Here is a 13,987-nt window from a genome sequence, read left to right on the forward strand (position 1 = left end):
ACCATGGAGCACTGGCAACGCTTCGGCACCTGAAGTTCCTTCGTTTGTCCAGGCACGAAAGCGAATAAACTACACTAAAAGCTGGTGCATAATGAATAGTGTGTGCATTAACGCTTCTGCGACGGTGTAAGCTTAGTGCGCAATGGCCATTGTTCTTTTTTTCTATGGCAGTGCTTTGCGTATATTTTGTTCTAGCATAATCGTTGGCACAACTGCTTACACATATGCGGCAGCAGCAGCGTCTGCCACGGAGCATGCACTAAGCGTAGGTTGCGGCTTACCAAGACGAAAAAGAACAAAAAATGAAAGAAAAGGAAATATTGATTTCTTGCGTAAACCAAGGGAAGTGCGATAGTTTCGACATAAAAGGAATCATAATGCTTGCTTACTCCTCTTGTTTCATTCGTTTGACGCTGCCTTAAACGCCTGCCCATTCATGCGAAAAAGATATTGTGCGTGTTCAGACTACTTGCGCTGCGCTGAACCGACAGGAAACAAAAAGAAAACAACAAAGAGGTTTGCGAGGCCTCCGGCGTCTGCAGATTTGATGTCTGTTCAGCAGTCTTCTATACACTCACTCTGGTAAGAAGGTGATGAAAGGCCATTTTATGCTGCACGCACCCTCCTTACCGTGTTTTCGGTGCTTTGAGACTACGTTGTTTCCGTGACTTAGCTTCTTTCTTTTTCTTTTGTGCAGCTTCCGCGCTATATTGACTGGAAACATTGCAAGACGAGGCACCCAAGAGCCCAAACATTAGATTGAAAAGCAAAAACACCACCCACCCTGACTTGTTTTTTTTCTTCTTCCCCCCCCCCCCCCCATTGTGCGAGCGGTGGTTATGCTTCATGAAGTCAGCACTTCAAGAGCGTAACGGGTCCATCTACGTGCCGTTCTGAGTTCACGTTCTCGTCGTTACTAAGGGGGATCTACCCTTCTCCCCGCAACGACCTTAGTAGAGAGCACTTGGTTGCCTGGAGATAACTGCTGACTAATACATACCCTAATCTAAGTCTACTCAGCAAAATCTATCCGGAAACATATGACAATAAATGCCCGCTATGCAGGAAACGCGCAATGCTTCACCACGTTACACGGGCCTGCCAAAAACCAAAGGTAGCGCCAGTACACAAAACACCAACACCGGAGCAGTGGGAGGCTGCCCTGTCCTGCTCGAAGCCTGAAGAACAACTCAAGCTGATCGACAGAGCTAGCAAGATGGCAAAGGCCACAGGGGCCCTACACTGAAGGCTCCACCTTCACCGGGATAGCTCCTTTGTGAAAATAAAGTTTTTCATTCATTCATTCTTCGACGTTATGCCTATTCACTTCGCTTTTAACTTCCCACCATGTCGCTGACAGTTTGGCTGTTTATTGATAAGTGCGATAATAAAGTAAACGTCGACGTATTGACGCAGCTGAATTTACTTGAGGGGTACTTTTCGGCGGCATTGACGGCAAGCTGCCCTCTAGAGCTAGCTGGCTTTCCTGCAGTGCCAAACATGCTTTGGAATAAAGCCGATGACCGGCTCCGCGTTCTTTGGTGCCGCTTGAACGTTCCAAAGCAGCACTGGATCTACAAGGGACGCCGTACAGAGGAGGGATCCGGAAACATTTTGGTCACGTGGGATTACTGAAACATTCACCTAAATCTATGCGCCCGAGCGTTCTTGTATTTCTCCTCCCTCGAAATGCGGCTGACGTGGCCGGAGCAGGAACGTTGCTAGCTGCTGGCACTTCCTCTGCCCGAGCGCCGCTCATCAAGTGCGATAAATGTCTGAAGCACACCGCGACAAATGCAGGGAACACTAACTAACGGCGAGCACGGATTTTAGTCGCGGTGACGTAACAGGCTGCAAGGAATCGAACCCGGCACCCCCCATATTTAGCAGCAGAACGCCACAATCGGTCACCACAGCGGGTAAATGGTTCCGTTCTGATCGAACCGATGAAAAGAAATGCGTTCTGCCCACAGTATGTATAACTGCTCCACATGTTCATAATATATATATATATATATATATATATATATATATATATATATATATATATATATATATATATATATATATATATATATATATATATATGTGTGTGTGTGTGTGTTCCGGTCCCTCCTATTTTCTGTTGTTTCGTTTTCCCATCCGCGAAAGATTCAGCGATAATTTCTATCCGCACTCTCCCCACGCGTAGCTCGCGTAAACGAATTACTCTTATCGCCCTGATCATGCACCTGAAGTAAAAGAAACATACGCGCATTCCGCGGTTTCGTGTTTAGTCACGTTTATAAACATCACAATGCGCATCTATCTGTCATGAGTGATGGCCCGCAGTTTCTTATCTCTTCATCGTCCTGGATCACGCGTTCACATCTGTTACTTCTTTTCTTGTTCAAGAGCGCTGCTTTAGAACGCTCTTTTTTTTTATTCTTTTGTTTCTCCAGCTCGCAAGCGAAAGCAACAACCGCTTTTTTCCTTTACACGTGGCGGCAAAATCCACGATCCACTTCGGTGGCGCGAGGATATACAGGGTGTCTATTTTCTCTCTCTCTCTCGCTCTCTCTCTCTCTCTTTACCTGCATCATTTTTTTTTAAAGATCGCCTGTGGCAGACAGCACAGTTCTAATCCTTGATCTAAATTACTCTGTGAGGCGTCCGTTACTTCTACGAGAAATGAAAATGCTTAATTGAAATATTAAGATCATTACGATAATTAATTGTTTATTGAATTATTTTACGGCACATATTTTAATCTACGAATTGTAGCTACTGAGCTCGCATGGCGTATTCACTTGGAAGGCGTTCTCTGGACTGCAGCAGTTTCGAGAGAGAGAGAGAGAGAGAGAGAGAGAGAGAGAGAGAGAGAGAAATAACATTTATTTATGCAGCCGGCAGATTGGTGGGAGGGGAGGCCAACCGCGCCTAGATGGGGGCCAGAAGTCCTCGGGCTCTGGCGGCATTCTCGGCCTGATGGACAGCCAAAAGTTGGTCTTCGTGGCCGAGCTTCGCAGCACCGTCTTCCACTGCTTCCCATCCTTAATTTTTTGGCCCTGTCGGGGCGCCCGAGGGCAGGCCCAGATAATGTGACCCATATCCGCCCTTTCTTGACAAAAGTTACATTTGGCGGAATATTGTTCTGGATGATAGTGATTATAAGTCACCGGATTTGGATACGTATTGGTTTGAAGCAAGCGCCATGGCACCGCCTGCTGCTTATTAAGCGATGGATGTGTGGGGAGAAAACACACCTTACCCAATGTGTAATGGTTAGTTATATCCCTGTAGCTAACCGTCCGGTCACCTGTCAGCCCCAGCCGCGGAGCCCTGATAGAATAATAAGCTGCTTCCTTATGTCGTGAGGACTGTCTTCTTTAGGGCCATACTGGGATGAGTATGTTATTCCGAGCTTGTTAAGTATGTGTCTGCCAGTATTGGCTTTTATGATTTGGATGCGCTATCGTATGGGCTTCTATGAGTTCTTCGAGCGTGTTGTGGACACCTAAGGCTAGGAGCCTGTCATTCGACGTGTTTATCGGCAATCCTATGGCTTATTTGTATGACCGTCTAATGATGTCTTCGATTTCTGTATTTCCTGCTACTTGGAGATTTAGGTAGGGGGTTACATATATATACGGCTGATGACAAAAGCCTAGACTAGTCGTACCAGATTGTTCTCTTTCATCCCATAATATCGATAAGCCATTCTCTTAATTAGTCTCATTGTTTTTGTGCGCTGTTTTCTAGTATTCTGATTGTTTCCCCGTCGTGACCGTTCACTGATACGCGGAGTCCGAGGGCTCTAATGCTGTTGACAATGGGTATATGGTTGTCATCTGCAAAAAACGTGATGTTTGGTTTATCCGTAGTAGTCTTACGCCCCCCCCCCCCCTATGTGTCGGTCGGTATAGAAGTAATTCTCATATTTCCGGCGAGCATCTCAGTCCTTTATCCATGGCATATTTCTCGACCGTGTGTATGGCTTTTTGGAGAGTTTCATCTATCTGCCCATTACTTCCACCTGTTACCCAAAGGGTGATATCAGCAGCCTACAGGCTATGCTGTAATCCTTCTATATTTTCTACTCTTGCTGGCAGGCCAATCATAGATACATTAAATAGAAAGGGAGATAAGACTGATCCTTGTGTTGTGCCCTGGCTTGCGAGTTTGGATTCTTTGGATTTCACTTCACCGATTGTAATTTGTTTAATACGGTCAGAGAGGAAGTCTAACACACGCATGGGTTCATCGCCCCACTCCTAGGCATTGTAGGTTTTCTAAAATATCCCTGTAGGTGATGTCAAAGGGCTTCGTAAGATCAAGACGAAGGATAGCTTTGGTATCTAGTGTTTGAGGTCCCGCGTCTATTACTTGGTGTTTGATTTGCAACATAATGTCTTGCGTAGACAGTTTTGGTCTAACTCGTCCGTATTGTTAGACGTGTGACGATGACGTGCTCCATGAGCTTGCCAGCACACGATGTTAACGAGATAGGCCTGAGATTCTTAAGTTGAAGTTTCTTTCCCAGGTTTGGAATCATTATAACGTGGGCGGTTTTTCATTCACGTGGAATATTGCGCTGTTCCTAACAGTTGTTAATATACTTGGTGAGAGCCAAGATAGATTCATCATCAAGATTTCTCAAGATCTTGTTCGCGATTCCATCCGGGCCTGGCGCGGAGTTCGTGTTGAGCCTGATGAGCTCCGCTCGAACTTCAGCCTCGATTATGGGGCTGTCAAGATCCGGGTTTTCCTTATCAGCATACTGATGTTGTTCATTGGTTGTATTTCTTACGTGTCGCCTTTGTAGTTTTTGTCAAAGTTCTTCCTCCGTGCTTGTGTATCTGTGAACTATTTTGTGCAAGCAGTGTCATTGTGTGGACTTGCTGTTTTCCGGGTCTAAAAGATAACGCAGAAGATAACGTGGAAGGTTTTAGGTAACCCTATCTGTCTATCTATGGCGTTACATGTGGCCTCTCAATTTTGACGGCCTAGCGTGTTGATTTTCCTTCTCAGGTTCCGATTAACCTTTTGCTGCTTCCAGCCTTTCTGCATGCTGCTTTTTGCCTCCCACATATGTAGTAGTTCTTGCTGTCCGCCTCTTCTCTCCCCGCTTTTTCCGGAGTAGCCTTGGTGGCTTGTTTCACACTTTGATGAAGTTTTTTAGTCCAAATGTCTATGCCATTTATGACTTCATCAACCTCATCCTCCCGGATATTGCGGAAGGAGTCCTATTCGACAAGAGTTATCTTCTTGCCTTTCTTTCTTGATGGGCCTGCGTGTACAGTTGTTGCTACAATGAAGTAATCATTGCCGAGGTTTTCTTGTGTGTTTATTCATTGTGCATCAGTTGTGTTCTTTGTAAAAGTTAGGTCTGATGTCGTGTCATTGCTCACGCTGTTACCCATTCTAGTGGGCGCCAGTGGATCCGTTACGAGAGTAAGGCCCTCCTGCTGAGAGTCTAACCATAGAGTACGACCCTTGATGTTCTCCATACGGTATCCCCAAGCCGCGTCAAAGTCCCCTACAATTACTATTGCATGTCCTTCTGCTAAATTGAAGGATTTCCGAAATAGCGGGCTGAATCTCAGCATGTGTCGAGGGATACTGTATACATTTAAGGTGAAAAGGCTTCCTTCTCCCTTGCGCGCGGGAATGATTTCAATCAGGGCGTGGTCTACGTCCGTCACGCCAGTGTTGTGTTCTATGACTGTAAGGTTTCCATGCACGAGATTTGTAAAGGACGCCTTGTCGTCGGAAGCACCGTATGCTTTGTAACCAGATAATTTAGCCGGTCCGGTCGTTTCTTGCAGGGTGATGACGTCTGGGGCCTCCTTGCTACTTATGAACTGCTATAGGTGTCCTCGTTTCCGGCGATGCCTGCGACAGCTCCATTGCCAGATTGTGCATTTATTACGCGCAGCCATGTTTAATTGTTTAATTCTCCCCGGTGACTTTACTGGTTTCTGTCACTACGAATCGATTATATATGGTTTGGTAGTCGCTTTTACCGTCCCAATTTTCTAATTCGGATCATTTCCTGCTCGAGGACGGACCCTTCTATTTTAGGTGTTATTTTAGACGGAGAAGCAGCGCCACAGACCGCGTATGCCCAGCTCACCTGCGTTTTGTTGCGGTCGTCCCCGCCAGAGCGCTCGGGAGTTCCGTGTATGGGGGTCCTCTCGATTTGGATTCGAACCTGGCCCGGGACCTGCACCAGGATTTGAAGTTGGACCTGCCCCCACTGCCTTCACCGGGAAGTCTCGAGAAGAAAGTAGAGCGACTCCTGTTGCGGCGTCCGCTGCCGTGGCTGTTGGTGTGTGTCGATCCTTTGAGCGAATCGGTGCTGCCCGACCACTCCCTGCAGCGACTGGAGCGATTTTCTGTCGTAGCTTTCTGTGGTTGGTGTTCATACCGTTGTTGTTGTCGTTTCCACTGCCTATTTTTAAGAACACATGTGTTCTTTAATCTCTCACGGCACTTTTTGTCTCCCGGGAGGTGTCCCTTCCCACACATGAAGCATCTTGGTTCGCAGTGATGGTCTTTGAGCGGAGTGAGAGTTCCACACCCGCGACATTTCTTGTTGTTCGGCGCCGCGCAGACAACCGCTCGGTTGTCGATATGGCCACAGGTGGCATATATTTCGTACTGTTTACGATATAGTAGGCATCGGCATTTAGCTCCGTGGTAGTACACGTAGTGTGGTACGTATTGTTGCGTACTCCAGGGTAGCGTACCGTACTGCTGCCGAGAAGTAGCGCCGCCTGCCTATCGAAGCTCAACCGACATTACTTATTGGGTAGCGTGGCGTTGTCGGCGGGCTGCAGGCATCCGGTAGATCATGGCGACCAAGCAGGGGCGAGACGATTTGCTAGTGCGAAACTTGCACGGTTTATTCAAAAGTAGTTGAAAGAAAATAAGAAAAGCATAAAAGTATGAAGTATGAAGTCTCGAGTCTGAAGTCTCTCAAAGTACATTTCGGAGCCCCTTAAATAGGCTCTCTACAAGTGTGGGCGGGATCTTGCTTCCGCCGATGACACGTGACAGGCACGGAGAGAGGGCCCCTCCTCCTGCAATACCGAGCACGGGGAGGAGAAGTCGATCCTCTTTTCGACGAATCCGGGGAGAAGGTCGGGTGAATGACCTCTCCGGCGCCGTCGGGTACGGCCAAGAGAAGGTGAAGGAGATGAGGTAAGCACACACGATGCCACGACCATGAGAGGAGGGGAAGGGGAGGAGGTCGCCCGTGAGCTCCGGCTCAGGGGGTAGGGTGAATGACCTGTCGCCACGTGGTGTCAGACGCCAACCCTAATAGTATGTACCTTCAAACACTATCACCACCCCAATCGGTGCGTCCCATGCGTCTCGCGGGTAGTATAGTCGTGTTTCTGCAGTTCACTAGGCTTTTTTACTAGGCTACCCGGTGCCATAATGTAAGCGGTCGTTCTGTAGGTGTTGGATCCGAGTTGGATTTCCCGTATCTGGCTGTAGCGTTTCGCATTCTCCAATTTCGGTGTGTTCATGAGCATGGGGCTTTGGCTTGGATTGATTCGAAGTGCTTCTTCTCCAGAATTTTCTGGTGCTAGTGCGGCTGCTAGCAGAACGCCATCCTTTATGTACGCAGTGCGTTGTTGCGCCATGTCGAGCCCGCCTCTCGGGCGGATCGCAATCTTGTAGTCATCCTGCGGTAGCTGCGGTTGCCTCGATGTCATTTGTCGGTGTAGTATTCAAGCGCTTGCGGTTTTCCACGCCGTTGAAATCGGCGAGTCTCCAATGTTCTTGGATCGTTCGTCGGGGTCTGGGTGTCTGTTGGCTTTACTATACGGCGTTCGTGAGCCTTAATCCGCTCCTGGATTGTCAGCGTAGTCCGTCGGCCTTCCGCTGTTAGGTGTGGTAGTTCTAAAGTCGAGAACTGCCTTTTCTCGCTACAATCAAAGAAATTTTTCGGAGTCCATGTGAAACACATCTTGCCGGCTCGGCCCCCCTAGGGATATTTATTTTCAATGTGGTCCGACAAAATGCATTGGTGTTCCAGTTAATTTTTGTGCTTCAATGCTTCAATGTTGTTGCATGCACTTCTTATGTTTCATTTGAAGATATGTTGACAAAGCATCTTTTGTAAACCCTCTCCTGCTTGGGCAGCATTGCTGCCTGCAGCATTGTGTAAATAAATAAATAAATAAATAAAACAGCGTTTTCTTCAAAAACGTAACTGGAACGCCATTGCATTCCGTCAGACAATTTCAAAACTATTACCAAGAAACTGGTGCCGTCCTGAGAATTCGTTCCGAGTGGATACCCCTAGCGACCGCACCGGCTATAATTCGTAACTTAAATTGTTGGCCGTGAACTAATTAATTAACAATTAATTAGCGGAATTATGTTAATTATTTTCTTAAGCATTTTGATTTCTCGTAGAAGTAATGGCCACGTCATCGAGCAATTTAGATGAAAGCTTAGAACTGTGCTCCTGTCGCAGGCATTATCTTTTTCTTTAATTTGGCGCAGCTCACAAACAAACGCACCTTTTACAAACTTTGAAAGCCTCCCAGAATAACAAGAGGTCCAGAAGATCGGAGCCGCCGTGATGCGACACTAATGAGGCAGTTTTTGTGCTGAAAAGCTCGAAGTCATGGAAGTATAGAAACGATGAGCCTCGCTGCTGCTGTCTTGTTTCCGCAAGTCGTAGCTGTCGAAATAAGTGGGACTCCGGCACAGTAGCATGACGTCACGGCTATGCGTTCGCATACCGCGCACCGTCCAAGTGCCGTTGTGGCCGTTGAGCCGGAGTCATCAACGCCGGGAATCAAGCACGCGTGATCATACCGTACACCAGCTCCAAGAAGCGCGTGTCGTATGTACGCATATAACCGGCACCTTTGTAGCATAATCGGTGGACCGTGCGTCTCGGCATCAAAAGGTTCGGGAGTTGATACCTACTCGCCGTGGTGGCTTAGTGGCTATGGATTCGCGCAGCTAAGTACGAGGGTGCGGGATCAAATCCAGGCTGCGACGACAGCATTTCGATGCGGGCGAAATGAAAAAGTGAACAGTGGGTGCACGTTAAAGAACACCAGGTGGTCAAACTTATTCCCGAGTCCCCCACTCACAAATATATCTTGGTATTGCCACTTTAAAACCCCACAATGTATTCAATTTTAGATCCGATACCTGCTCAGCACAATGACGTGCTTAGTTTCTTCTTCAACGCGAGCGCACCTGTTTGTCGACGAGGCTGCGAAATATGGACGCAATCCGACAAGGATCTCGTCGTATACGACTGCTCTCCATGGCGCATTTATGGGCTAAGAGGCGCGCTTACTGCAGTCTTTCAAAATAATGTGAACGCTGCCCATGAAATTTCGGATCAAATGTTTACGCTGCTTACGCTCCAGTTATGTGCTTTCTTCGTGTTCCTGTAGCTCAGGAGCATACAGTACAAGGCTGATTGGCCAAGCTCTTGGATATTTACCTTCTGGCCCTTTCACTTAAGAAACCCTCCCCCGATGAAACTGTTTAAACGTTCTTGTCCCAAGCATTTTGCAGGGTACCCCTTGAGGAGAAATGTGTCATGCATGCTTGCCGATTTGTCCCCGTAGTGAGTTTTATGTTTTTGTTTAGCTTCTGACACTACGACTACAGTGTGGCATGCGGTACTATGGCAAACATTCGAGGACACATTTACGCGGTGACCCAGTGGATATAGCTTTCTAACGCGGAGAACTAGATCATGGGCTCAAGTTTCGAGACAGCTTTCGCGTTCCGACGGGTGTGGAATACGAAAACGCCCGTACGCTACGGCTTTGCGTGCACGGTAAAGAATCTTGGATGGTCGAAATTAATTCGAATTCCGTTTTTTTTAAACATGATACTCGTATACCCGCGGTGTCGCTCTCGGAAATTAGATTTCCCTAGCTATTCAATCCACATACTTATAACCTACTTACAGAAGAAAGTGTGACTTCACGAAACGCAGGTAAGGGCGCCGCAAAAAAAATGTACAGTAACACATCGATACAACTATATATATATATATATATATATATATATATACACGAAATGCGAAGGTTGTGGGTTCGGTTCCCACCTGCGGCAAGTTGTTTTTTCATCAGCTTTAATTTTCATTAATTTATCGTTTCTTTATTTCATTTATTAAGCACAAGTAATTTCCCAGATGTTGTCCTTGGTGTCAGTGTTTGTTGGCTTCTTATGATGTCACTAATAAAAATCGGGACCCCCGGGTAACCCCCTTTCTTCTCGTTTATATATATCTTGAAAGACAAACACTAAGAGAACGTTCCATTTCTGTAGTACAATCGTTTTATTATTCATTTACTCGTTTTTACCATTGCTCCTGCGCTAAGATAAGGTGTCTTTTCTTTTCATGCGCAACACAAACATCACTACCAGTGGCATTAAATTGTTGCTGGTATATCTCCATCGGGGCTTACAGATCCGGCGGAAATATCAGCAACGTTCAAGAGTGACGTGCACACAGACATACATGTTTGCTTTCATACAAGCACTCATACAAAAAAAGCAAGACTAGATCCACTAATCCTCCGAATCCGTCGAGCTGTCGTCGTCATCCGCTTCCGTGTTCTTATCCTCTTGAGCAGGCTTTTCGACAAAAGGCAGGGCAGGCTGAAAAAAAAAAGGAAAGGAGTAAAAGAAGAAGAAAGATAATGTTTAACTTCGTCGCGAATTCTCAATGAAAAGTTGTTGTTTTTTTTGCATTGCAACAGGTGGTCAAAGAAGTTTTGCCACATTAAATTTTCGTTCACGCTTTCGTACCTCTCGGCTCACCGCTCAGCGGCGTCAACATATGGGGCGTTAAGTGCCGTGACTTCCCCAGTGCGTGTTCATTGTCACGCGATAAAGAAGCTCCAACGAGCGTTATGATGTCAACCAAGTTCGTAGATTATGCTTTATAATAGCAAATAGGAGACGTTTTGGCGACAGCGAAAAATGTAGCCAGAAAACAACGTAAAATATTAGAGTAGGGTGACGTCCCCACGTTGAAGCGACCGCACTAGATAGTTACCCGTGACGTCACAGAATAGGACAATATCCAACGCGTAGTTATTTCAGAAATTATTCATGGAAATTTAAAATTGAATTGTTTCTAAAGGTAGAAAATTTAGCTAGGGTCCAAGAATTTCTTGCACGTAGTGTGTGCCTCGATCTAAAGTGTCCAGACGACTGCGAAAGGTCTCTCGCTTTTGGTCATGTCGCGGACACTCAATGCTCAACGTAAGGGTCCGCTGTGCTAGAGTGCGGGCACTTAAATTATGTCTTTTATTTCTTTTTATTTTTTTTACACGTGGTTGGAGCATGCAGGCTACCTTGAGGCGCAAGCGCGCTATACATAGTATGCACGTACGTCATTCAAAGATACTCCGCGACTTCCGGTTTACGGCGGCGCCATGTTGGGGAACCTATATGCGCGCGCATGTTGATAACGTTCCCCAAGGTGGCGGAAGGTAGCGGAAGCAGACGACAGCAGTGGATGTGATGTCACGTGTATACTGCGTATAGGAGCGGGCCCTGTTGGCGGTCGATCTTGAGGTTTACAGAGGAGCGAAGAAAGGGGTCAGTGCTACATGACAAAAACCACATTGCGCGACATCGCCGTGCCCCAGTGTAGGTAGCGAACCGGAGTTTCACTTCTGGTTAGGCTCCCTGTCTTTCTTCTTTCTTTCGTTTCTCTTCTCCCTTTCATGTGGCTTGCCTCACAACGTCACGCTGTGACTATACAGATACGTCACAACGTAAGAAAGCGCGATACAACTTTCAAAGGTTTTGCTGCCAGCCTCCATATCACAACACCCCCTGGTTTTCTCTGCGTTCACTTACAAGGCGGCCGAGCAGGGCTTCGATGGTCTGGCGCAAGCTGTCCGTGATGCGGTCAAGTTGAGCGTACACCTTAGCGACAGATTCGGTGACGAGGTGACCGATGGGGGCGAGTCGTTTGTTCAGTTCGGGTGAGATCTTGGCGTACGTTTCCTGGACACCGCGGGCCAACTTTGAGCGTTCGGTGACAGCGGTGACGGCTTGATGCACGGCGTTTTGAGACACTAGCAGGACTTTGCCGGGCAAGGTCTGCGATGGAAGAACGGGAGAAGACGTGGCGTTCGAGTCAACAAGCAAGCTCAGCGTCACGGTTGCTCACGTGTAGAAGTGAAGCACCCCTATTCATAAAGCATTTCGTACGTTGTCACGGTTGTACTCGTGGACAATTTTCTGTAGTGTTGAAGGGAAAGCTACGGGAGCGTCGCTGCTGCACGTGTGCTACCGCGCCAATTAGTCCGTCAGCGTTTGACGGTGCTTTTGGTTGCTCGGAACAGACGCTGAATCGACGCAGTTTCCAGGTGCAACGGTTTCGCGTTCCTCCAGACGCGGAAGGGCAAAGGCGCAAAATAAGTAAACCTTTGTTCTACATTGACTGTTGCTTAGGCGTTTATGTTTTGTCTTACCCAGCCTAAATTAACGTGTACTAGAACACGGTGCTCTTTTCAGAAGCTTGCGCGCGCTTTGCCTCCATAGCTTTCCCTTCGCATCCACATAAAGTTGTCCGCGGGTACAGTAAGATTACTGAAGGCCAGTCTATTAGAGCGATAGCCTTCCTACTCCAGGTACAAACTTGGAAAACGTCTGGTTCCGTAAATTTGACCTTCAAACTAAGCCAAGTCAAACTGGAACGCTCAAAGCGCCGACGGCGTGGAGCAGCGTCTGCGTGTTTTCCGTTAATTCCATCTGCTGCAACTCTACTGACATGCTCATCCCGCCAGCCTCCTGAGACGCCTTCAGTGCAACTCTAAACCATGCTATCACTTTCAATACTTCGCCTTCGGGTAAAACTGACAATTTTTTTTACTGTCTCACATATTAGTCAGGGCGGCCAACCAATCATAAGTTGTTCGTACGACCGAAACACTTCACTAATACGTGCAGAGATCTCCCTCGTAGAATAGCGACAGACTCCATAAAGTAGAGAGTGGGTGTATGCCAGTTGATGATTCATGACTTTTTGGAAGTTAGCGCAAGGAACACCTGAGACTTGAAGAAATGGACAACACGACAACCGCTTCTTGTTGCCCCTTTCTTCAAGTCTCGTGTGTTCCTTGCGGTAACTTCCCAAAATCATGAATTTACAAAGCTTTTCGTTCGCAAGTTCTGTTGGCCGACATGACGATTGGTTGGTATGTAGCCTTGTACGTTCTAGCGTAAGAAAAATTTTTGTCATTGCGGGCCCACAAATATACGTCCTGTACTCGCAATGCTGTTTGTATACTCTCTGACAGTTCGTAAAAGCATGAACCAACCAATGATGACGGCGAGTAACCACTAATAGCGGCCCACCAATGACACAAAATTCTTTCGAATGGAAAGCTTTATAGCTCCTAAAGCGTTTCGTTCGTAAGTACAGGCTCTCTTCGCTACAATATCATTCACTGTCATGAATGGCGAAAGCTTGTTCTTAGGGTCTGCTCCACCATGTGAGTTTTCTCATCATCCCGGGATCAAGGGCGGAGTTTCCTAAGGTTCTGTTCGTAACAACTGTTTGTCCTTCGTCGTCTTTCTTGGCTAACATTATATTCTCCCTCCCACGACTGGCAGATGCCGGTTCTTGTGAAATGATTTAATCAAAATTGTCTTCACGTAGAGTACCTTGATTGTCTCCGGATTTGGGTCGTTGAGTAATGCCTTGAGCCAACCGGCGTCCGAGTGGAGTTCGTCGAGGATGTCCTTGAAGCTTTTGTTTCCGTCTAGGAGGCCGTCCTTTATCTTTGACAGAAGGCCGAGCGCCTGCTGCAGCTGGCCGGCTATCTGCGAGGCACGCTGCTGGAACAGCTCGTACTGCTGCTGGCCCTTGAGCGACACGTACTGGCGAGACTTTTGCACCACGCTGGCCACGCGACGCGCCACCTCACCGTCCTGTTCGTAGCGGCTCTGCTGAACGGAGACGCCCAAGGACGCCAGTTCCTGCGAT

General features: G+C 47.3%; 1 protein-coding gene across 1 annotated transcript in view; it reads right to left on the reverse strand.

Annotated features, from left to right (window-relative positions):
• Positions 1-10,296: 10,296 nt before the first annotated feature.
• The window catches only part of LOC142571936 (uncharacterized), a 44,926-nt gene continuing 41,235 nt past the window's right edge, over positions 10,297-13,987 (reverse strand). The window contains exons 3-5 of the mRNA XM_075680667.1: positions 13,666-13,980; positions 11,851-12,096; positions 10,297-10,638 (exon numbers count right to left, since the gene is read on the reverse strand). Of these exons, the coding sequence (XP_075536782.1) occupies positions 10,549-10,638; positions 11,851-12,096; positions 13,666-13,980 (651 nt within the window). The 3' untranslated portion in view covers positions 10,297-10,548. The remainder of the gene's footprint in view (positions 10,639-11,850; positions 12,097-13,665; positions 13,981-13,987) is intronic.

The sequence above is a fragment of the Dermacentor variabilis genome, chromosome 2 (assembly GCF_050947875.1).
Source record: "Dermacentor variabilis isolate Ectoservices chromosome 2, ASM5094787v1, whole genome shotgun sequence".
Classification (NCBI taxonomy): domain Eukaryota; kingdom Metazoa; phylum Arthropoda; class Arachnida; order Ixodida; family Ixodidae; genus Dermacentor; species Dermacentor variabilis.